The 22,757-nt window shown below is 38.5% G+C and overlaps 5 protein-coding genes across 10 annotated transcripts; 4 read left to right on the top strand and 1 right to left on the bottom strand.

Annotated features, from left to right (window-relative positions):
* Positions 1–52: 52 nt before the first annotated feature.
* LOC125207484 (golgin family A protein) lies at positions 53–887 on the top strand. Its single transcript, XM_048106854.2, has one exon. The coding sequence runs from the start codon at positions 67–69 to the stop codon at positions 781–783; it is 717 nt and encodes a 238-aa protein (XP_047962811.1). The 5' UTR covers positions 53–66; the 3' UTR covers positions 784–887.
* Positions 888–3,939: 3,052 nt separating this feature from the next.
* On the top strand, positions 3,940–7,011 carry LOC125204491 (lipid-binding serum glycoprotein family protein). Of its 4 annotated transcripts, none has more exons than XM_048103155.2 (5): positions 3,940–4,058; positions 4,575–4,856; positions 5,029–5,180; positions 6,063–6,199; positions 6,618–7,011. In XM_048103155.2, exons 2-5 carry the CDS (start codon positions 4,603–4,605, stop codon positions 6,807–6,809), a joined length of 735 nt encoding a protein of 244 aa, XP_047959112.1. In that variant the 5' UTR covers positions 3,940–4,058; positions 4,575–4,602; the 3' UTR covers positions 6,810–7,011. The 4 variants fall into 4 exon arrangements, with proteins under 4 accessions (XP_047959112.1, XP_088917875.1, XP_047959113.1 ...); XM_089061749.1 differs by having other exon boundaries at positions 4,572–4,856; positions 6,642–7,011; XM_048103156.1 differs by having other exon boundaries at positions 4,572–4,856.
* A 1,297-nt stretch (positions 7,012–8,308) lies between these two features.
* LOC125203693 (DUF1666 family protein (DUF1666)) lies at positions 8,309–11,983 on the top strand. Of its 2 annotated transcripts, none has more exons than XM_048102102.2 (5): positions 8,309–8,486; positions 8,949–9,476; positions 10,634–11,038; positions 11,319–11,524; positions 11,602–11,983. In XM_048102102.2, exons 2-5 carry the CDS (start codon positions 9,047–9,049, stop codon positions 11,845–11,847), a joined length of 1,287 nt encoding a protein of 428 aa, XP_047958059.1. In that variant the 5' UTR covers positions 8,309–8,486; positions 8,949–9,046; the 3' UTR covers positions 11,848–11,983. The 2 variants fall into 2 exon arrangements, with proteins under 2 accessions (XP_047958059.1, XP_047958058.1); XM_048102101.2 differs by having other exon boundaries at positions 8,944–9,476.
* An 894-nt stretch (positions 11,984–12,877) lies between these two features.
* PUM5 (pumilio 5) lies at positions 12,878–18,138 on the top strand. Of its 2 annotated transcripts, XM_089060383.1 has the most exons (12): positions 12,878–13,084; positions 13,763–14,378; positions 14,536–14,695; positions 14,783–15,463; positions 15,531–15,903; positions 16,025–16,166; positions 16,243–16,350; positions 16,775–16,987; positions 17,157–17,279; positions 17,385–17,579; positions 17,681–17,852; positions 17,940–18,138. In XM_089060383.1, exons 2-12 carry the CDS (start codon positions 13,815–13,817, stop codon positions 17,960–17,962), a joined length of 2,754 nt encoding a protein of 917 aa, XP_088916509.1. In that variant the 5' UTR covers positions 12,878–13,084; positions 13,763–13,814; the 3' UTR covers positions 17,963–18,138. The 2 variants fall into 2 exon arrangements, with proteins under 2 accessions (XP_088916509.1, XP_088916508.1); XM_089060382.1 differs by having other exon boundaries at positions 14,536–15,463.
* Positions 17,680–20,802, bottom strand: LOC125203426 (Mitochondrial substrate carrier family protein). Its single transcript, XM_048101764.2, has 7 exons — positions 20,784–20,802; positions 20,396–20,452; positions 20,054–20,194; positions 19,708–19,802; positions 19,086–19,419; positions 18,755–18,992; positions 17,680–18,675 (listed from the first exon to the last, which is right to left on the bottom strand). The coding sequence occupies exons 2-7, from the start codon at positions 20,423–20,425 to the stop codon at positions 18,425–18,427; spliced, it is 1,089 nt and encodes a 362-aa protein (XP_047957721.1). The 5' UTR covers positions 20,426–20,452; positions 20,784–20,802; the 3' UTR covers positions 17,680–18,424.
* Between the last annotated feature and the right edge of the window lie 1,955 nt (positions 20,803–22,757).

Raw genomic sequence — 22,757 nt, 5'->3', positions numbered from 1 at the left:
CTATGACGGACGGAGTACTAGTTAATTAAATGTAATATTCGGCGATAGAAAAAGGAATGATGTGGGATGAGAATGCGTTATCCAAATCCAAAGATGGGTTCGCTTTCAACATTCGGCATTTCCCCCAATGTAAGGCCGCCGCTCAGATTAAACCTAATTATGGCAAGAATTTCGCAGCGAGCCTGGGCTCATCCGGCGCGCGACAGAGTGATCGACTTCGGGAAATATAAGGGTAGGATGCTGGGGAGCTTGCCGTCGGGATACCTAAAATGGGTGTCGAGGAATCTGCGAGCCGGAGATACGGAGGAGTGGGCCAGGCTGGCGGACCGGGTGCTGGCGGACCCGGTCTACCGCGACCGCATCGAGTGGGAGGCGGCCGAGAACATCCTCACTGGAAACGCGGCCACGTCCTCCGGCGGAAGCGCGGTTGCGGAGCTGCTGGAAATTAGCGAGAGATTCGGGTGGGACAACGAGGATAAGAGCGGGTGGAGCAAGGTTGATTTCGGCCTGCTGGGGACGTCTAGGGGCGGGAGGATTCCCCGGGCGGCGGCGGCGGCGCGCGTGGGTTTGAACAAGGAGGAGGATGTGCGGAGGAGTGAGAGCGGAGGAGGGGGGAGAAGAGGAGAGAGGAGAGATAGAGTGAGGCGACTGAGGAAGAAAGCGACTGCTATGGTGGAAGAAGGGGGTACTTCTTCTCCGACTCCGGCCGCCGGCGGAGTCGGGAATGGGAGTCCTTTTCCGGGGCGGGAAGCCCTGTTGAAGAAGCTTCTCAATCCAGAATAATTCATGTACTGTTGTACAATCTTTTTTATTTCATGATAGGATATTCTTGTGCAACTTTTGAAAATTCAATTATTCCAAAGCAATACACCACTTTTTAATCCCCACTTTTAATAACATAAATTTTATTTTCTTTATAAATTTAATGCTATGAAATTATTAAAAAAAATTTAAAAATTGATCTTTTCATTTTTTTCATTAATCACAGGAACAAAAATTGATCTTTTCATTTTCTCGCTAGAGCGTCTTCGGTGGCGCCCTTCCCACTAGAAATTCCCACAAAAACTTTATGTCACGTCATCACTAGCCCTTCCCATTTTACTAGGACTTCGCATTGCACTAGGACTTCCCGCAATAAAATTAAATTCACAATTATTCAATTTACGGACTTAAAATTTACGGAATTAAAATGTCGACACGGAATACGGGAAAATTCGATACTTCATTAAAAGAATTACATAATACTTAAAAAAAATTACATAATTAAAAAAATATACATAATACCTAAAATTACATAATCATAAAAAGTCGAGAAATACAACCCTCAGCTCTCACTCCTCCTCGTCCCCGTCGCCCGTGCCGTTGCCGCCTCCGACGTCCCCGCCCCCAATCTCGACGTCTTAATCATCAATGGGTGGCATTCCTAAATCGCGCCGACATGCATCGACCACATCCTTGCACAGCCTTTTGTACACAGGATCGTGCGTGCTAAACCACTTACTCGTGCTCTGCATCAGGGTCTTCGTTAGCTGCGCGCGGGCGAGACGATCGTTACCTTCGCCTTCTGGGGCCTCCGATTCGACCTCGTAGGACCCGTTACCGCTGCCGCTGCCGCTTCCCCTCGCCATCCGCTGCGCAGCCTTTTGCCCCATCGGGCGACGACGACGGCGAGAGTCTGATCGTGGTAGCGGGGCCACTTCCTCGGCTTCGGGGAGCTCGTGCGAACCAGCACTACTGTTGTACTCACCGGAAGAGTCGATCTTCGTCCGCTTCCAGCCCGAGTCGACACCCACAACAAACTTTTGCGAATCCCTGACCACGAGAAAGGCCCCCCATTGGTCAAAATCTTTGAACTTCAATTCTTTGTCGGGGTACTGGGCCAAGGCTCGTTTCTTCACATCATCCTCAGACATGTCGCTGGTTGCCATGCACATGTTGTTTTGGTAGAGGACGGCAAAACGACTGAGCTTAGGCCTCAACCGAAGCCACTGTTTCCGGCATTGCTCGGAAGTGCGAGGCTTCGCCCCAGACGGTTTGCATATGAGGTAGGCCTCACTAATGCGAAGCCACAATCGGTCAACATACTGGTTCGGCCCGACATAGGGATCCTCTACTACACCGATCCAGGCCTTCGCAAGCGCGACATTTTCCCACACGGTCCAGATCGTCCTCCTCTCCGGCTCATCCTCACCCTCCTCCTCCTCTGCCCCCGTGTGCGAGGAAGAGCTCGGGACTTTGCCCTTGCCCCTACTCCCGCCCCTGGCCTTGCCCTTGCCTTTGCTCCTGCCCCTTGCAGCAGGCTCCGCCTCATCGGGAGTCTCACGGATCGGCGATAGCCCCAACTCCGCTCCCAGCTCCTCAAAAGAGAAAGTCTCGATGTCGGCGTACTGAGTCTCCGGAACAGTACTAGGGGAATAATCGGCCAACAAATCTATATATGGGCAATAGACAGATTCCCTAGACGTCCTCGGGCTCCTGTACTGCATCGACCCACCCACCGCCATATTTGGCGGCGTACTACCCATCCCCACTGCCCCGGGCATCATCCCACCCACCCCCGCCATATTTGTCGGCATACCGCCCATCCCCACTGCCCCTGGCATCATCCCACTCATCTGACTCATCCAATTGAACATGTTGTAGAACATTTGGGGATTCATCCCTGCCATCTGGGGATTCATCCCCGCAAAGTTTCCCTCCGTTTCGGTGGGAATCATGGGTGTGTTTCCTCCGCTCGTGGTGGGGGAGTTCCTATTGTACTCTATTGTAGTAGAAATAAAATTTGTAGATTTAGAGAGAGAAACTTGTCAACACAAGTGGTGTGAATGAAATGAAGTTCAACGAGTCATATTTATAGAGTCTTTTTTTAAAAAAATAAAAATAAAAATAAAAAAAATTCAAACTCGGACGTCCGAACGTCGCCACTACGGCGGACGTCCGCCCGCCCGTGGGGGTGACGGGCGAGGCCATCCGACGGGCATATGGGACGGGCGTGGGCGCCCTTCCCCTTCATTACGGCGGACGTCGACGACGTCCTACCGCGACGTCCGCCATTGGAGACGCTCTTATTACCTTCATTATTTATTTTCTGAAACCTTTTCACTTCCAACTCAAATATTCTAAAAATGAAAAAAAAAGTTTATAATTTTGTTAAAATAGTCACAGTGACATTTTTGTTATTATCTCTAAAACTCTTGTTTTGTGTACAGATAGGGATATGATTAATTGATAACTCACTCATTAATGGCTAATTACTACTATTTTATGATCGATTTTAGAGATATAATGGTATATAAATTGTCATATGTAATTTATTTTTATTTTTTAATATTAAAAATATATTAATAACTACCAAAGTTAGGATTTTGAATCGGATGTCAATATAGTATAATATATCAATACAATGCATTGAGTATGTCAACACAATTTAATGTTGACATTCTACACACATTATGATAGATATTTTGATATTTAACTGATTGTCGAAAAAAATCCAAAATTCATACAAAAAATTCAAATTTTGAAATCGAAACACGTGCAAGTGCAATTGAGATTTCGTTAGATTCCTTATGCAAAAACATTTAATTTGATATATGTTGTGTGAAAAAATAATTTAAATTAAAATAGTTATATAAATTTAAAATTTTATGATATTTTTTAAAAGTTAGTTATAACTAATTTATTATTTTTAAGTACTAATATTAATACTATAATTCACATTTTTTATTCAGTAAATGATCTTGGGTCTTGATTCAAAGATCTAAGTTCTACTATCATTTAGTTATAGTTATAGATATTTGAATAAATAATGGATTTAACATTGAATGTAATTTGTTACCCCTATCATGTTCTCAAAAGTCAGTGCACCAAAAATAAAATAGTTATGGAAATTTAAGAACTATTCCATCTTTTATTATTCATATAAAAATAAATCATACACCTAGTAAATGTGGAGTGGGGTTTCCCCTTCCAAACAAGTGAGCTGGTTTTGTCATCGCTTCGTTCTCAGATACTGCACGCCTTCTTCATATCTCTCCGCCCACAAGTTATATGTGCAGGTGATTTATTGCCGGTGTTTATGCTTTTATTCTCTTATCTCCCTCTTTTGAGTCTTGCCGGCGTTCCCTGCTACCTACCTATTTGGCCCAATTATATTATGAACAAACTTAGTTCATATCAGTTCGTCGATTATTGTTTTTAATCTTAAAATTTGCTTCATTTTAGTGGTAATGGTGTTCGATTTTGATTCTTCCCTCTTTTTATTTGTTTGCAATTGAGTTTTCTGCCCCTGCCCCTGCCCCTTGTTTGATTTAGGAATGATGCCACAATTTGTATTTCTATCTCTTGGAATTGCATCACTATGCTTTTCTTTTCGTTTTCTAATTTGATCCTGATCACATGAGTTCATTTATCGACCATCTTTTTAAGTAGTGTAATAGTGAATCTGGTCAAGCTTTTGAGTGCAGCGAAAAATATTGGCGTAGGTCTGTCAACAAACTCAACACAGTTAAACGGCTCACGTACTTCGTGATTGACTAATTTGACTGACTAGATTATCCTTTGTTTTCCAGCAGGATCAACTAGCATTGCATGCTGTGGTGAATGGCAGAAGAGAGCAACAAAGCCTTGTTACTTTCAGTTGATTGTCCTAGTGCAAGGCTTCCCGATCATCTGCTGATCGAAATCTTTATTCGTGTGCCCATAGTGGAGTGGGGACACCTCGCCTGTGTTAATAAATACTGGGCTGATTTGTTTAGGCAGGATTGCTTGTGGCACGCTGCTCTTATTAGGTGTTTCCCTTTGGCTGGTCATGGTGAAAGGTGGCCTGGCCCTATTCCTCGTGGGATGAGCAAGAGGTTGGTCATCGACTTCACCAATCTCCCATATTTATGGTGCTACGCCGTTAAAGATTAACTGGAATTAAGAGCATACTAGTTCCTATGATTACACGTAAAGTTCTGGTTAGGAATATGGTCATTCTTTTTGCACCTAGAACTCGTTGGTTGAATGATTCCCCTTCTTTTTCAGGAGGTTTATTGCTCTGTGTATGAGTAAATGTATCTTTCCACTTGGTGATGAGCTAAGTGAGATTGTAGGTCATTCATACTTGTTTCTGAAAGAGCAGCTCGAAATTTCAACTTTGCCTCCTTCACCAGTTATACTTCATGGAACTATAATAGGTACAATCTCATGCCATTAAGATATCTCTTGTAATGATCCTTATGTATCAGCGTTCAGCTTATGGTTGCTGAATAGTTTCATTTTTACGCTCAACTGCCTGAATGAAATGCTAACGTGTTTTTAGAGCATGCATGACTTATTCCTGCATGTCGACTGGCCCTTTCAAGAACTTGTCGGATGCAAAATACTTTAAGATCACTTTAATATTTGGTATTTCAGTCTAATTATTGTTACATTAGCTCAAATGTAGTTAAAGATTTGGTTTTGTTTAATATTTTAACTAATAAACCTCTCAAGATTCACTAATAGGCAACAGCTTAACTATACGGTCCAGTTCTGCTGCCTAATTTTTTGGTCATAACACTAGATCAAAAGGATGATAGGGCTTTGCAAAACATTATACCATCTGGAAGTTGTTGGACTGTAGGGAGAGATTGGTATTAATTTGAATAAATTTCTTGGTATGGTTGTTGTTAAATTTTTGATGATCGTAAGCCTTGATCTAAAGTTTTGGATTGTGATTGAATGACTGATTTTCTAGAAAGCACTACTGTTTTATGGAGGTTGCTGGCTTGCCGCAGCATTTTCCACCACATTCATGCATGGTTTATTCGACCATATTCATCAGTGTAGAGACTCTCCTTGTAGATAATGTAATGATATCATATCTGCATCATCTATAATTGTGATTATTCATTTCATATCCTCTATGTGGTGCCATGGAATTATTTTGTGTTTAGCATTAGGCGGATTGAATCATGGGCAGAACCATATTACTGCTCCTTTAGGAATTAATTGTATGTGAAGAGAAATAAATCTCTACATTGTGTTCTGAGACTCAGCTAAAGACTGTTTACCTGGTAATCTTGTGATTATGGCAGATCAGTTTATTGCCTGTGGCAAATCAAGGGACAGAGCTCATGAGCTTGCTTCAGTTATTTGGTTGGCTGTCATTGACAACTTGGAGGAGAATCATCAGACGTTTCTTTTGCTTAAACGTCTTGCACTTGAGGGCGATGTAAGTAAAATTTCCAAGTATTATCAGAGTTTTCCTATGCTGTACACAGTTCAGACTTTAAATGAAATACTCCGATCTAGTGAATTTAACATGACTATTAGTTATAGGCGTACGCCTGTGAATATAAAAATCTGCTCCTGATCCGCCTATTACTGAAGCAAAGAAAATAGTCATATAGTAACTCACTGTGTCCCTTTAGAGCTTAGAAACAAAATGAATAAGAAAACTGTAACACCCAGCCAGCCCAGCCTTGGCATGTGATGAATTCATTCTGATTGTTAATTTGAACACATCTGGTATGTCTCAGTCAACTCATTAGGCCAGTGAATTAAATGGTTCCTCCTGCAATAGGAACTCTTCCTATTCCTTTTCCTCCATCTACTTTTCAATAAAATGGAGTCGCTGAATAGTTTTGTAGTGTGATGTGAATTTGGTTCAACAGGTGTTTCTGCCATATCCATACTCAAGATCCTTCAAAGTTGAGTGGAAGATATTAGACAGACTTTTCACAGATTTTCGCGACTGCTTAGCTGATGCAGATTACTATGATTTATTGGCTTGTGCAAAACAGAAATTTCAGCCAATACCACCAACCTGGCTGGGATATTAACACCTCTCTTATTTTCTAAATTTCTATCTCTGAAGTCGCCCATTGAAATCAATCCCAGATCTCAATTATGCTAATTTTAGACCATTCATGGACTGAGAACCTGTATATGATGTAAATATGAAAGATTGTAATTTCAGACCATGAAAAAGTGGGTGCAGGTTTGTGAATAATGAATAGATCATTGATGAATGGATTATGGATATGTCCAATTGTGGTAATACTAATATAAAGGTGAGAATAGTAATAAAAGAGCACGTGGTGGATTAGTGTGGATCGAGAGAGAGACATCTACGATAAATGCCAAAATAGTAGAAACAGCTGTTGTATATTGAGAGAGAATTTTATTTTTAAAACTGTACCGGTAAACGAGACGTGGTTTCTGGTCCTGTCGCTGCATCGTCACATGTGATGGACACAATTTACGTCGTCAACATTTTCTATTATTATTACTCCATTTCTTTCAAAGTAAATACTACTAGTACTATAAACTTGCTCACTGGAGTACATGATCTTTTAAACCTTGTTTACCGTTCGTCCTTCTGTATTAGAGGCGTTTTTTTCGACACGAGATTTGAAAAAAAATATTTTGAGTGAGTTAATAATGTGATAACAAAGTAGAAAAAAAAAACTATAGAGATGAAAGGGACGAAATATCACCAAAAATGAAATGATTCAATTACATTACAGTAGAACAACCTTGGACCTTGATAATGTAAGTATTTTAAAAATGATTTGGTGGCAAGATGAAAAGGTTATTGGGAGTAATCCATCTATTCCAACTTAGTTGAAGGCTTAAAGCATTTGTTTTGGACATAAAAATAAAAAAATTATGTTTATAAAATAATAAAAAGATATAATATAGATCTTGATAGAGAAAAAAAAAGTAAGAGTGATTAGATTTTCTTAGCCAATTAAATTCAGATGGATGGAAATATGGAATACTATGTAGGAGTATTTGAAAATGAAAATGGATGTACATCACAGAACATAGTCCGATCTGATGTGTTTATTTGTTTTCTTCACTGACAATATTCTCTGCTCTAGAAGGCAAATGGGGATGGAGGGGATTCCTTTGAGTAGTAATTTTTATCTATATCTAAATCTAAATCTAAATCTAAATCTAAATTTACTTACTCATATCATAAGTACTAGTACTTCTACTGCTTTGTACAATGATAATGCCGCGCTACGGTGGAGTTGAATCTAGAACCTTTAACCTCGTACATTAATCTTGTTACCGCGGGCAATTGAAACACACTTAATTTTTCTAATGAAGTAGTAAAGGTTTGTATTTTAATCCATGATAATTATTAAGTTACGAGATTCTTTTAGTTGGAAAGATGGTTATCCATATATAATTAAGTTGTAAGTTTCGATTCATGAACCAAACATAAGTATATACTCCATATTTAATTTGGAGATATGGTCCTGGAGTACTTATTTCCATTTATATCTTTACTGAATACTCGTAATAATTGTACTAAATCCAAGCTTTGTCAATGGTGATTTTCATTTATTTATGGTGATGTTTGAAATATTGCATTTATTGCATTCCTCAATAGCTCATTTTTCTTTCTCTAATATACAAGCTCCCTCGTTATTTCTAGTCTCTCTCCCCCACACTACCCTAGGGTTTCATGGGAATGGAGCCTTCAACTGTTGAACGGCACCATTTCAGTAAGTGATCTTGAGCTTTTTCTTTCTCCCCCTATGCAAAGATTGGGTTTTTAATGCTTTTCTTGTTTTCTCAATTCACACTCCTTTCGTCTTTTGTCTTCTTTTTGGGTGGTGGGGATTTGCAGTATCAAGATGTTTAGTGGGTTGATAATGAGATGTTGTTTGTTGTATCTAGCATTGTTTCCATCTAATGGATCATATTTTGTCAATTAGTTCTATCATTTTTTATAATGATAAATAAGTCTCAAGTCTACAGTTTTTCTTCTTTGATGGTGACTTATACACCTAAGCAACCACCCTCGTTTACAAAGATTGCATTTTCTCTTCATAAAAATTGGATCTGCAGGCTAAGGCGCGATACTTAAAATTTATTTAACCACTGCTTTATGGATGCTTGTTTAACATTTTACTGGAATGGAGTTCATTCTTGACTGTGATGTAATTTTTTTATATGCAGGGCAGCTTTCATTCGGGTATGATTATTGAATTCTTTGTTACCAATGAAGTGATCCATCCATCGTGCTGCGGTGGAAAATAAGTAGCAAGTAACTGTACCAGTGATGGATTTCTTCAAACTGAAGAAGTTTAGGAATGTTCACAAACCTAATCCGAAGAATGTCATTCAGGATCAGCCAGTGCCTCATCCAGAGGAGCCCAAGGATGAAAGTGGAGATACATTGGGAAAATCAGTCTGTGTTGATTCAAACAATCCTGAAATTGAGGATGATGACGACGATTTCATCACAAACGAGGTGAAAAGGAGGCTGAAAGAACTGAGGAGAAATAGCTTCATGGTATTGATACCTGAGGAAACTTCTCCCGCAGGCGAGGAAGAAGAAGAGGAAGAGGGGGAAACCAGCTCCAGTGATTGGAGGGATGTTGAAGCAGAAGGACGCCAGTTCTGGTCTGGTTTCGGTGCTGTGTATGACATATACTGTGAGCGAATGCTGTTTTTTGATCGCTCGAGCTCTCAGCACCTGCTGGAAGTTGGTAAGTGTTAATACATGTCTAAAGGTGTTTCCTTTTACATTGAAGAGTTTTTTTTGTGACATATCCACTTGAAGTGTGGGGGGGGGGGGGGGGGATGGGAAATTTTAACTTTTGTCAGTGTGAATGATTCTAAGTGGCGAGTTCACATGTGTATTATCACTATCCAGTTTTTTGACTTATAATTGATGAATCCCAACTTCCCTGAGTAGCGTTTTCAAGATCCTTTGCCAGCTTAACAAGTCTATTTTTTCTCTTCTTAAAGAGATCAATAATGGTTCCACATCTACCCTCGTGGTGACTCGAACCCTTGACCTATTGGTTAGAGAGGAAGCATCTCTGCGCTACATCGTCGCCAACTTAACATGTCTAAGCATTATAGGACATGCTTATTTAAAGTAGATTGCACAGAACAAATATAAATGTATGCTTCTTTATGAGAATTTGAGTGTACCTCTTGGTGCATCAACGGGATTGAAATGGAAGTTTAATCTAAATCTTGGCGCAAATAGACAAGTTAGAATCGTGTGGAATATCATGGCACAACCAATTTTGCCAAAGAAGACCAAAGACTCGTTAGTTTTGCTTTATCAAATTAGTAAAATGGGCTCTCTATTCTCTCTGCTACAATTAAAAAAAAGAGTTTGGGAGTACAAACATGAACCATTTCGTTGAACCATATACATTTTTGCAAAGGCAGTCATGGAATGCCAGTTGATGAAAATTTGTGATTTTGTGTTATTATGTTTGCTGTAAAAAGCTCATCTTGTAGTCCACATTTCTTGCATTGGTAATTGAATTCTTGACGACTTATTTTGATTTGCGCCTTCAATAGTGCATCGTGTGTTTAAATGCAGTCAAAATTTGTACAACTACCAAGTGTCAGGTGTCTTCCTTGCATAAAAGTTGGTCCCTAATGTCCTTGAAATTCTGCCATGCTCGGTATGGTTTATACATGGCATGATTACATCAAAGATAAATTTTCTATAAGATGGATTGTATGTCAGTAGGGTATCTAGCTATGCATGCTTTGACAAAATAATGAACTAGCAAAATCATTAGTGGCGTTTCAGTAAGCAGGTTGGCTTTTCATTCATGATGTATGCATTGAATTATTGGATACTACATCTTGCATCTCATTGAAGCTCAAAATGATGTAGGTTGTCATGCTCGTTCAACTCCATCACCAAAATCTGCTTCTAAAAGGATTGCTTCTCCCCTTGCATGCCTTTCCTTGAGAAAAATTGAGCCACCTGAAGAGGAGTGTGAGCACTTACAGCAACCAGTTAACGACCCTTATCAGGATCTTGAAACTGTGTATGTAGCTCAATTATGCTTGACTTGGGAGGCGCTTCACTGTCAATACACACAGCTGAATCAGAAAATATCCTGCCAACCTGATAGCCCCGCCTCTTACAACCAGAGTGCGCAACAGTTCCAACAGTTCCAGGTCTTATTGCAGAGATTCATTGAAAACGAACCATTTGAACTTGGGTCAAGGCCAGAGATCTTTACTCGAACTAGAAAATCCTTGCCCAAACTGCTACAGGTTCCAATTATCCAAGGTACGGTATGATGGGAAGGACATGTTTAATTTGTTCCTGAGTGAAATAACCAGTTAGTCACAAGATACTTCTCTCTGTTCCACAAAGATTGCTAAATGAACAACATTTAGGGTGCTTGCTCGTTCCAAAATGAATATCTGAAACTCCTTATGATTTTATGGCAAAATCCAAGTCTTGAGTTTTGAGTTAACTATTTGAATCGTGTTCTTCACTGTGAAATCTAGTCATGAATTTGTGTTTTTTAGTTTAAAACTTCTAAAGACCTTCTTCACTTCTTTAGCATTGGATGAGAGATCTACAGAAGAAGAGGCATTGGGCCTTAAGGTTCATGCGACAGATGTCCTAAGAGTAATCGAAACCTCTATCTTGAGTTTCCGCCAATTTGTAAAGATGGACAAGAAAAAATCTGGTGGTGTGCGTAGTCTCTTTGGAAGTCAGAACCAGATGCCTACCCCTGTTCAACTGGTTCAATCTACTCTTGAGAAGGTGAAACTAACTCTGCTTCTGTCTCACTAAACTTGCACGAGCAATGCGTATCAATGATCTGATTCTTGAAAGTGCAGAAAGCAATGAGACTGAAGGAACTGTGGAAGAAGAGCAAGAGCTATAAGAAGAAATCATGGCCGAGTACAGCAGAAGATGTGGAAATGCTGCTAGGACTTATCGATGTCAAAGTGCTATCGAGGGCACTACGAATGATCAGAATTAGCAAAGAACAGCTGTTTTGGTGTGAAGAAAAGATGAAGAAACTGAGCTTACCTGATGGCAAGTTGCAGAGAGATCCATCACCCATCCTTTTCCCTTGTTAGATTCTTCCTAGATTATTACTAGTACTCAGAGAAGAAATATGGTGTGGCTTATTCTACTCATGTCTGAAAAAAATGACTTGTTTTCTGAGAAGCATTTTAAAATGCAAATTTTGTTACTGTGAGTTTTGATATTTAATTGTCGTCTCTGGTAGGCAAACAAACATTAAAATAAAAAGACATGACTATTTGGCAGAGATGTGATTGTTTATGTGGAAAGTCAATGCTATCCAAATCCAAACACTAATCAATAAATAAGTAGGAGTATTAGATAGTGGTTAATGTTCCTGGATATGGATATGGAGTTTTTATGTAGTGTAGCATTGAAAAAATAGAAAAAGTGATTTTTATATTTAAAAATTTATTATTTAGAATGAGATATTTTAAAAAGGAAAATGTATTATTTAGAATAGGACGGGTGGAGTATTAGGTAAGCACAACGCATAAATGTAAGTATATTATTACCCCCCTCAAATACATGCTACTACTGTAACTGTAATACTATTATATTTCCACTTTCTTTTCTTACAGGGGAAGCCCAGTTGTCTCATTCAACACTAGATATTTGCTTTTTTAAACAAATTCCTTACTTTTCTTTAAACGAGAACAGATTTTTATTTTACAGCCTAAAAAAGATTAGATTTTGTTGCATCTATAGATTGTCCTGGCGTAGATGGTTATGTAAGTACTCCATATTGACAGCTTCGAAAGATATAAATGGGAAAAGTTTTTCAAGCAAAAAATAAGGCTAGGCAATATTTTTCGTTCATGGAAAATTGAAATTAAACGAAGAAAAAGGCATTTTTAGTAGAAACAAATCAACGGCATATATACATATAATGTGTAGTAATCTGAAAAAAAAGGGGTGTCTGCGTATTTTCAAGAATTTGGAAGAGTGTCTTTACCTTAATCTCTTCTTCTACTATTACTGATTTTATCTTAAATCGCAATAAATGCAGAGCCAAAGGAAAAAACAAAAACAATAAAGAAAAGGAAAAAGAAAAAAATAAGTGTAGTCTGTAGACACGGTGGTGGGTTCAGGAAGCGACATATGTATTTTAAACTGCTCTTTTCTTTCTGAGTTTGGGTTTTTCTCATTTTCTTTGTAAACATTGTCTCCTTCTAATTTCTTCATCATCAGCATCATCATCACCATCATCATCTTCATCATCTTCTGGGGTTTTGAATTTCGGATTTTTTATTCTACTGTTGATCGGAGTTGCGTCTCTAATTCAACAGGGTGAGTTGTTTCATGTTTGACCTCGCTTCATCATACCATTTATATATGTTTGAAATTTGTGAAGACTTCTCCTTTACTCTGTCTATGCTTGTTTAGTATTGTTTCCACCGAATTCTTGCATTTTTTTGTAATCTTGTTTGGCTGTTGGTCGAGAAGGGGGAAAAAGGAGTAGCTCACAGTGGTATACTTGATAGAATTCTTGCTCTGACCCTGCCTCAAGCGTCTCAAGCTTCTGCTTTTTCTACGATTGATTCTTTTTTGGTGCGTATGTGTGTCCGTTTTCTCATCCCTATGATAGTCAATATTCTGTCTTTAGAATCACAGCTTAATTATGATTTGATCCTGATGACCGTGTTACTGAAGTAGTCGTTCACCCTGAAATAGGTCAGTTGAAGACTTGGAAAGATCTACCTATATTTTCTTAATAGATAAATATGGTCAAGCAACATGGAATTTGTTAGGTCTTTGTATGTACAATTATGGTTATGGTTTGTCATATTTGATTTTATTGAACTTTTGTATACGATTATGCATAGGTTAGCCAGTCTTTGCTTTGTTTTGCTAATTAGATTAAATTCTTAGGCTCCCTTTTGTTATGGCTGAGTTCAATTTTATGTGTTTCTATCCTTATTTAGAATCCCTGGACTTACCGTAACATTTTTGCTGCCTAATTGAAAGAAATGTGAACCAGCCTTCTTAACAAGAGTCGATCAGCATTAATAGAGCTACTATGGCAACTGAGAACCCTATGAGAATTGTGGATAGTGGTGGAGCTGGAAAGTGGTCACCATCTAGCGACACTGCTTCCTTCACTTCAGCTAGTGCAGTGACGGATGAATTGGGATTGCTTCTTAGAGGACATGCTGTTGATAGAAATCGAAGTATCATCGCTCCCAACCGTAGTGGCAGTGCACCTCCAAGCATCGAGGGCTCATTTGCAGCTTTTGGTGATCTTATAAATAAACAGCCCGTCCCCAACTCAAGTTCAACAGCTTTGAGCAGTGCTATAGGGAATTCTCACTCTGAGTTTTTGCAGCAGGATGATTCTTTGTATTCAAAATATTTAAACAATGATTTGAATGCAACGGCTCATCCTCATACAATTACGAGGAGCAACATGCACCTTGCACTCCAGAACGCGTACAATCCAGGAAGTTCTCTTTCCACTCATGAGGAAGAGCCTGAAGGCGATAGATCACCCAAGGGAGCTTCGGATGACGGAGTGGATATCGTGCTTGAGCAGAACATGCTGTCGTCTATTGGTCATCATAAAAGCTTGGTTGATCTTATACAGGTATAAAAAGTTTCTGATGAATTATTGGCCTTCAGTTGAATTTATGATCATCGATCATTGTCGCCAGTATATTGGTCTGAGTCTTTTATTAAAAACTGCTCCATTATCATAGTTTTGGCTTTTTAAAAAAAGAAATGGTTTACTCTCCAATTTTCAGGCAGATTTTCCCCGAACACCTTCACCAGTATTTAGCCATAATATTGCGCCCGGCCCAACTGAAGAAGCATTTCATCATGATATTCAGAACCTGACATTGGATTCCTTGTCCATCGAAGCTTCAGAACCACGTGAACCAAAGTCAAGTACGGGTTCTACAAGTAAGATTGATTTGCCTCGTGGGTCAATATCAACAATTGAACCTCCAGCGGCTTCAGTACCTATATATCCTTGTCTTGACACCTCAGGAAGGTCTACTGCTTATATTGCTAGTGATCGTGTGAGTGGTGGCAATACAGAATCAGATGCTTTCAAAAGCGTAGATAGAGTGGAGAGTGATCAAGATAAACAAGGAGTAGAGTTTGATGAGCAGCATGAATTACATATGCAGAGTACTCATTCTCAGCATGCTGCAGGGTACCATGTCCCTAGATCTCCAGTACAAGGACCTGGTCCACAATCATTTAACAACTACTCAGCTCCACAGGGCCGTATCGAGATGCAGGCACATCTTCATTCTCACAGTGGTCACCCTCCTTTATATGCAACTACTGCAGCTTACATGGCACCGGCAAATTCATTTTATACAAATTTGAATACTTCTGGTCTATATAGTCCACAATACAGTGGATATGCTATGGGTTCCTCGTATCTGCCCCCTTATTTGCCTGGATATCCACCTCATACAGGTTTTCCTTTTCATTTTAACGCCAATCCAGGACAAAGTTTTGTTGGACAAAGTGCTGGTGTTCCAACTGGGGAAAACATCTCCAAAGGGTCTGTCGTACAAAACATGAACAGGTTCTATGGCCAACCTGGATTGACGATTCAGCCCCCCTTTCCGGATCCTCTTTCAATGCAATATTTCCAAGGGGTTGTGCAAGATCCATATGGTGCCTCTCTGCAGTATAATCAGTTGCCTTCTCCTGGTATGATTAGCAAACCAGTTGATTCTTTTACTTTAACTAAATAATCCAAATTCTATTTTTCATGCAGGTGACCAGAAATTCCAGTTAACCCCTAGTGGAAGTATCGGCATTCACAGTCCAACGAAAATGAGGATACCGAGTAGTAGTTACCTCAGCAGTCCTACAGGTCTGGGATTTGTGCCTCAGTTTCAGTCGCCACCTCTTGGTAGTCCAGTAATGCCAGATTCCCCAGTTGGAGGCCCTAATTCATTGGGAAAGCGATATGATATTGGATTTTCTCAAAACCCAGCAAAAAATGTTGGTATTCCAAGATGGCAAGGACAGAGGGGAGCTGATGGTATCAATGACCATAGGAAGCATTCATTTCTTGAAGAGCTGAAAGCTAGCAGTACCCGGAGAATTGATCTCTCAGACATTGTAGGCCGTATTGTTGAATTCAGGTAGAATTTATGTTTTTGTTTATTTCTTTCGGTTTCTTCTTTTGCTATCATTTAGATTTATAATGGAGCTCAATTGTTATCCTCGATGGATAAAATCATTGTATATGCATTGCAACTTCAGTGTGGATCAGCATGGCAGTCGATTTATACAACAAAAGTTGGAAAATTGTAGTGTTGAAGAGAAGGAGTTGGTTTTCAGGGAAGTTCTTCCTCATGCTTCGAAATTGATGACTGATGTCTTTGGGAACTATGTTATTCAGAAGGTGGGCTTCTCACTTTCTATGCATTGAATATTTTATGGCACATATGAGTAGCTGTACTGCATTTTGGTGTTTGCAGTTCTTTGAATATGGAACTTATGAGCAGAGGAAGGAGCTTGCAAGTCAACTATCGGGGCAGATGTTGCCTTTAAGTTTACAAATGTATGGTTGCCGGGTAATTCAAAAGGTCTGTGCAAGGTCTTATATTTTTATATTAAATCGCTGAGCACCTCGTAAATAAGGATCCTGCCTATTTGAACAATGTTTCAGCCTGCCGAATATCGTTAACAATAGATTGGCATGCTATCCTTCAACGTAATGACTTAGTTTATATTCTGATGCCTGTAATCCATATGCTTTGGTTTGTAATGAATTTTGTTTGTTTTATTCATTTTATATGTATACCCTACACTCATTGGTTACAAAACCAATTCTCCTGATAGTTTTGTTTGGGAATGGTGACTAATCATGCCTTGTTGGTATTCTGCAATTTTGAATACCTTTAGCAAATGATACAAATGAGATGAATCTTATAAGTGTTAACTTGCTTGAGATGAATCTTATAAGTGTTAACTTGCTTGGTTCGTATTTTATTTATTCATTCACTTCAGGCACTAGAGGTTATTGAAGTTGATCAAAAGACGGAACTTGTGCTCGAACTTGATGGACATGTGATGAGATGTGTACGAGATCAAAATGGAAATCATGTCATACAGAAATGTATTGAATGCGTGCCTCCAGAAAAAATTGATTTTATCATCTCAGCCTTCCGGGGTCAAGTAGCTGCACTATCAACTCATCCATATGGTTGCCGTGTCATTCAGGTCATAGTATTTTTTCTTCTTCAAGTGCTCCTGATATATTTTAACCTATAAGTGCATTTTGGACTTGATAAGTCTTGTTTATCATGGCTAGAAGAATATTCTCACCTCTCTACAGATTATCTGTCATGACTGATGCATATGTTCAAGATAGATAATTAAATCTCCCCAGATCTGCTTGCAGAGAGTTTTGGAGCATTGTTCGGATGACTTGTGCTGTCGACCAATAGTGGATGAGATAATGGAATCCGCATATGATCTTGCACATGATCAGTATGGTAACTATGTTACGCAGGTATGGAACTTCTGATATTTCGGCCCTTGTCATTTTGTCCAACATCTCATATCCGTTGATATTTAGTTGTGAGTTCCAAGTCCAACATTTGGTGTACTGTGACAGCATGTGTTGGAAAGGGGAAAACCATTTGAGCGTAGTCAAATTATCCAGAAATTGTATGGAAGAATCGTGCCGATGAGCCAACATAAGTATGCATCAAATGTGGTGGAGAAATGCCTCGAGTATGGTGACACTACTGAGTGTGACTGCTTGATTGAGGAGATTCTTTCACAGCCTGAGGATGGCGATAGTTTATTGGTAAGAGAAATAATTTGAAGTAAATTTTAAGTTTTGAGGTAAACGTGCTGTGCTATAGTTTGCTTTCCAATGCTTGTGGTGAACTTTATCTTGGTATTCAGACGATGATGAAGGATCAGTACGCGAATTACGTGGTGCAGAAGATTATTGATATTAGCAACGAGAATCAGCGGGAGAGACTGCTTAACTGTATCCAGCTTCATCTTGTTGCTTTGAAGAAATATACATATGGGAAACACATAGTTGCCCGGTTTGAACAATTGACTAATGAAGGTGTGGTATACAGATGGATCAAACTCTCTCTCTCTCTCTCTCTCTCTCTCTCTCTCTCTCTCTCATGCTGAATGTTATTATGTGCAGATAATGAATCTTCAGAAGCCTAGGCATTCTTTGACATGGCGGCAGTGAAGTGTATTCTATGCTGGGCACTGATAAGTGTTGCTGAATGCTCTGATACTTTGGAATTATATTTTTAAATATATTTGGCTTGCAGTATATATGTGTTGTAGGAATTGTAAGTTGATTGGATGAATAATTCATAGTTATCTTGCTACATACATATCTAGTGTTGAACCAAGAAATGAGCTTCAATTCAATTGAGCAACATGTGCGTTTTACCTGCCTACATAAATCCAGAAACAAAATTGTGCCCAATAATCCAAATATCATTTGTGCTAGTTAGCTTTCTCTATCATGAAACTTCTTCAAGAGTAAATTTCCAAGGAAGATCAACCCAAAACTTCCATCTTCTTCACCTTCAACTTGCAGGCCTCATCTGCCCACCTGCAAAAACAAGCCTTTGGGCTAAATTGACTTCTGCATCAGGGGAGTTAGACCATTGTTTTTCAAGAGGGACGCTTTTCAGTGAGCAATATGTCTTTCCAAGCTTCGTAGAACATCCATGTGATACCAGAGGAAGGCATCACCTTCAAGCAGCTAGCCCCCCAGCCTCGATAGAGTCCTTTAACACCCTCGTCTCTGAAAACTTCAGAGAGTGCAGCCGCCATGTTTGGTGGACATTTCCCTTGCAGAGCTCCCACCATTAGCCGCTTCCTCGCCACCTCCAAAGGATAGCTGATGGTGCTAGCCGTCAAGCCTGCAATGTTTAAAGAGATTAATACAAACTAGTACTAGTATAGTTTAATTGTAGCATGGAAACTGAAATGCTGTGTTACCAGAGAGCGCCCCAATTAGGAGCATCTCAGCACGAGACAAAGAATCCTTTTTCTTTGTTAAGCAATATGATTTCTTCATCGTCTCATACATGAAATAGTAACACGTGCTGTATGGGAGCATGCCGATCAATGTGGGCGACAACCCAGAGTATAGACCACCGATTCCACCTTCCTTGTATATCTTGGTAACTGCAATACTTAGGTTGGGATATATATCAGGACTCACTGTCAACCTGTCCTGTATAAGACCAATGAAACAAACAGATAAGAAAGACTAATATTTACCCTCTTTAATTAACTAGTTACCCGAAGACGTAGATTTTGCTCATACCTTTAAGACTTCAAGGGGATGACAGGCAAGGGTACTAACAATTCCTGCAGCAGCACCAGCAACAGCAACAGGAGACAACCAGGCCAGAGAAAAATTGAAATTCAGATGGCCTAATTGCAAACTTGGGCTATCATTCAGCTTCCATTTCTCTTGTGCTGTAGTCATTGCTCGTTTCACATATTCAAATGTACCAAGCTCAATTGCTTGCGTGGGAACTATGCGAAGCATATTTATTGCATTCCCAGCCCAGAGCCCTTGCCAGCCCTGTTTTTCAATAATTTGAACAAAACTGCCATATATGTTTTTGGACCCAACACCAACAACCATCCTTGTCCTGCATGTTTCGATTAACATTAGACAAGAAAAGGAATGCCGCATCCACATGTTCTGCAAAAGTAAAGTTGAATTCCAGAATAGCCAAATCAATGCACAATTTTCAGGAATTTAAGTGATCCAATATCAGTCTTCTCGAAATTTACTTTCTCTACACTTGACTATTAATATCATTTTCCTAAAACGAGTGCTTAAAAGAGAGGGGGTAATAATCTGTGAAATTCCAAAAAGTGGACACAAACAAACCTAAGTTAGAAGTGAATTGCAAAACAGAATAGCAGGATCTAACCGGATGGTCTCGAGAGGGGCAAGAATAGCTTTGGTCATGGCCCCCGCAAAAGCCCCACTAAGGAACTCGCCCACTTCTCTAGTCTTTAATAAATCCTGAGGCAAATAAAAAAAGTTCAATCTTTTTCTCAGGACTGCCAGCAGCTGAATTAAAACAACACAACAGTTGATTCTTATTAAAAGAAATCCTCATTAAATTCTAGTGGTATATACCCATGTAGTGAAAAAGCAAATAAAACAATGAATTCCAGAGTAAGTGGGAAGGTGGAATCTTGGTGGATTGATAGTAGTATTAAACAACAAACACGAGAGAGGTAAACCAAATAAAAAAAAGAGGAAAAAAGAACCTCAAGTGCTCGTCCAATATTAGGAAGCATGAGGTGTGGAGGAGCGGGCTTGCTATGAAGTTGGAGCTGGAGTTGTTGAAGGTCCACCTTGGGTGTCATCACCACTCCATAAACATCTTCCATCACGCAGTAGCTCTTCTTCTGCGAATCAGATTTAAGAGCCATTGTTACAGATTCAGCAGAAATAAAATAAAATTTCCAATTGAACAAGCAGAAAACGGATTTCGTAATGTGGGCAGGGCTAATTTGAAACGGTGATAAAAACGAATATGAAAAAGGTGGGAGTGGGAGATAAGTAGGATGAGAAATAAAAGGCAGAAAAGTAAAGAGAAAGAGATATACCTGGGTCTGGGCCGGAGTCTTTTGGATCATCTGCCACCTCTCTCCCGCCTCCCTAGCCTGAGATATTTAAGCCGCTTAGGTGTTTGTTGTTTTGCCTCAACCAAAAAGTGAGAAGAATAAATAGATTTTAGGGGAAGAAGATGATATTCAGAGAATAGTGCTGATAACAATTTTCTAATGCAATAGACGCCCTCAATTAGGGTTTCTTTTCTCACTGTTTATGCAGTCCACTTGTATTCAGTAACTATGTTAGGCGGTCAAATTTAATTTTCAATTTCTATAAAATTCATTTTAATGGTCGATGTTTATTAAATATAAAATAAAAAAATAAACACAATTGAATAAAAAAAAATCAAACATGTTTCATTAAAAAAAAATCTATTTCCACCTCAAAAATTGGAAATGGCAACAGCAGCACCGTTTCTCTCAGAAATCATGAAGGAAGGACCAGTCCACCATATGAATGGTGACACCAGTGGAGAACTCGAAGACAACAACAGCCAGTAGCAAAGCCAAAAGTTTTACTTTGGGGGCCCAAATCATTGTTAATATTTATAAGATTTTTTCCCATAAGCTTTACGATGGAGGGCCTAAATTATTGTTACTCCCTCCGTCCTCGAATACTTGACACAGTTTGTTATTTCGGTCCGTCCTCGAATACTTGACACAGTTCACTTTTTTCATTTTTGGTAGTGGACCTCATATTCCACTAACTCATTCCTACTCACATTTATTATAAAATTAATACTTTAAAAGTAGGACGCACATCCCACCAACTTTTTCAACACACTTTCCATTACATTTCTTAAAACCCGTGCCGGGTCAAACCGTGTCAAGTATTCGGGGACGGAGGGAGTAATATTTATAGGATTTTTTTGATGTTCGTGACATCAAAAGTTCAAAATAATCTATATTTTCAATTTTTACGTAAATATTATATCTATATTTTTAATTTTTACGTAAACACTACATAATGGATTATGGTTCGAAATCGCAAGATTTGGACTGGAGACTATGCCTCCAACCAACTGCGCTACATGTTCCACACGTTAATATTTGTTTACATATATAGACTATGGAGTGATACATTAAAAGAAAACTAGTGTTAACACCGGTGCTATGCACCGGACATAAAATTTTCAAATCATGAAGGTAAATTACAATAAGTATAAACAATAGGATTAACAAAAAGAAAAACGCACTCCTCCCAATCCACTCTAAATGAACATTTTACATTTGAAAACTGACTTTATACAATTTTAATTTATAATATGAGTGGAGTAAAATAAAATAAAACAAATAACAAAGGGGAGACATGTGAATAAGAATAAAGAGTATGAGTTAGTTAGATTAAGGTATAATACAAATAAAGGAAAATGCACAACTAAAGATCAAAGAGGACAAATTCAAGCATTGAATTATATGACCGTATATTTATCAAATAGTGAGTACTTTTTCAAGTCTTTAGAGAACATCAGCTAATATAGGACTTCAGGATGAGCTGTCATATTAGGAATCTGGATATTCTCATTCATATAACAAAGTGAATATCTTGGATTAGTCGCGTTATTTAGTTTGCCAAGGTGTTTCTCAGGCCAAAAGAATCCAAGCATCGTCAATATCTCAATATTCCGAAAAAAAGGGAAATATTAAACAAATAGAAAGAAATTAAAAAGAAGGAATCCAAAGAAATTATAAAGTGAAAACATAAATAAAAGTTTTCACAATCAATATAGTACTTAACTTTTCAAAAAGAAAAGGATAAAAATACCTCCATCTTGATTTAAAATCGATGAATGAAAATTATTGTTATTCACAATACATGAATAACGTTATCAAGAACAACATCAACTATAATTACGGGACGAAAGATAACAAAATATTATTAAATAAAAGAAGGGATCAAAAGAAATTATAAAGTGAATACATAAAAAAAATAATATTAGTAGGATCAAAAACAACCAAAGATTAAAATAATAATTTATAAAAATAAAAATAAGAAATATTAAATTTTAAATAATAATTAATAATAAAATAGCAAAATTATTAACTTAAACAGGCCCATTACATTACTAATTTATCTGGTTAAAAAAATAACCTGAAATGGCAGCCTAAAATAAGTCATTACTAAAGATAGCATCTATAGTTTACATTTATTTTATTTCCACTAATTAACGCACAAAAATTTTGTACTGTCAAAAGAAAAATTATCAATATTTCATTTTGCCAGCTAAGCTCTTTTAATAGGTAAACTATAGGAAAAATAAAAAGTGGTGGCTGGTGAGTGAATTCTCGGTTATTGCAGCTAAATCTCTCTCCTCACCGGCTCAACCACCATCTCATTCTCATCTGTTTCTCCTAG

This window comes from Salvia hispanica, chromosome 6 (assembly GCF_029641045.1).
Source record: "Salvia hispanica isolate PSC_SH4W2 chromosome 6, Shi_PSC_v1, whole genome shotgun sequence".
NCBI lineage: Eukaryota > Viridiplantae > Streptophyta > Magnoliopsida > Lamiales > Lamiaceae > Salvia > Salvia hispanica.
Note: the sequence above shows the minus strand (reverse complement) of the source record. Positions and strands in the feature narration are given on the sequence as shown.

Coding starts and splice junctions, on each gene's coding strand:
- LOC125207484 (XM_048106854.2), top strand. CDS start 67: ATGAGAATGCGTTATCCAAATCCAAAGATGGGTTCGCTTTCAACATTC.
- LOC125204491 (XM_048103155.2), top strand. CDS start 4,603: ATGGCAGAAGAGAGCAACAAAGCCTTGTTACTTTCAGTTGATTGTCCT. Junction 4,857..5,028: donor CCTCGTGGGATGAGCAAGAG/GTTGGTCATCGA, acceptor CTTCTTTTTCAG/GAGGTTTATTGCTCTGTGTA. Junction 5,181..6,062: donor ACTTCATGGAACTATAATAG/GTACAATCTCAT, acceptor TGATTATGGCAG/ATCAGTTTATTGCCTGTGGC.
- LOC125203693 (XM_048102102.2), top strand. CDS start 9,047: ATGGATTTCTTCAAACTGAAGAAGTTTAGGAATGTTCACAAACCTAAT. Junction 11,039..11,318: donor ACAGGTTCCAATTATCCAAG/GTACGGTATGAT, acceptor TCACTTCTTTAG/CATTGGATGAGAGATCTACA. Junction 11,525..11,601: donor TTCAATCTACTCTTGAGAAG/GTGAAACTAACT, acceptor TTGAAAGTGCAG/AAAGCAATGAGACTGAAGGA.
- PUM5 (XM_089060382.1), top strand. CDS start 13,815: ATGGCAACTGAGAACCCTATGAGAATTGTGGATAGTGGTGGAGCTGGA. Junction 17,280..17,384: donor ATGGTAACTATGTTACGCAG/GTATGGAACTTC, acceptor GTACTGTGACAG/CATGTGTTGGAAAGGGGAAA. Junction 17,580..17,680: donor AGGATGGCGATAGTTTATTG/GTAAGAGAAATA, acceptor CTTGGTATTCAG/ACGATGATGAAGGATCAGTA.
- LOC125203426 (XM_048101764.2), bottom strand. CDS start 20,425: ATGATCCAAAAGACTCCGGCCCAGACCCAG. Junction 20,195..20,395: donor AGACTCCGGCCCAGACCCAG/GTATATCTCTTT, acceptor TCTGATTCGCAG/AAGAAGAGCTACTGCGTGAT. Junction 19,420..19,707: donor GCCCCTCTCGAGACCATCCG/GTTAGATCCTGC, acceptor CGAAACATGCAG/GACAAGGATGGTTGTTGGTG.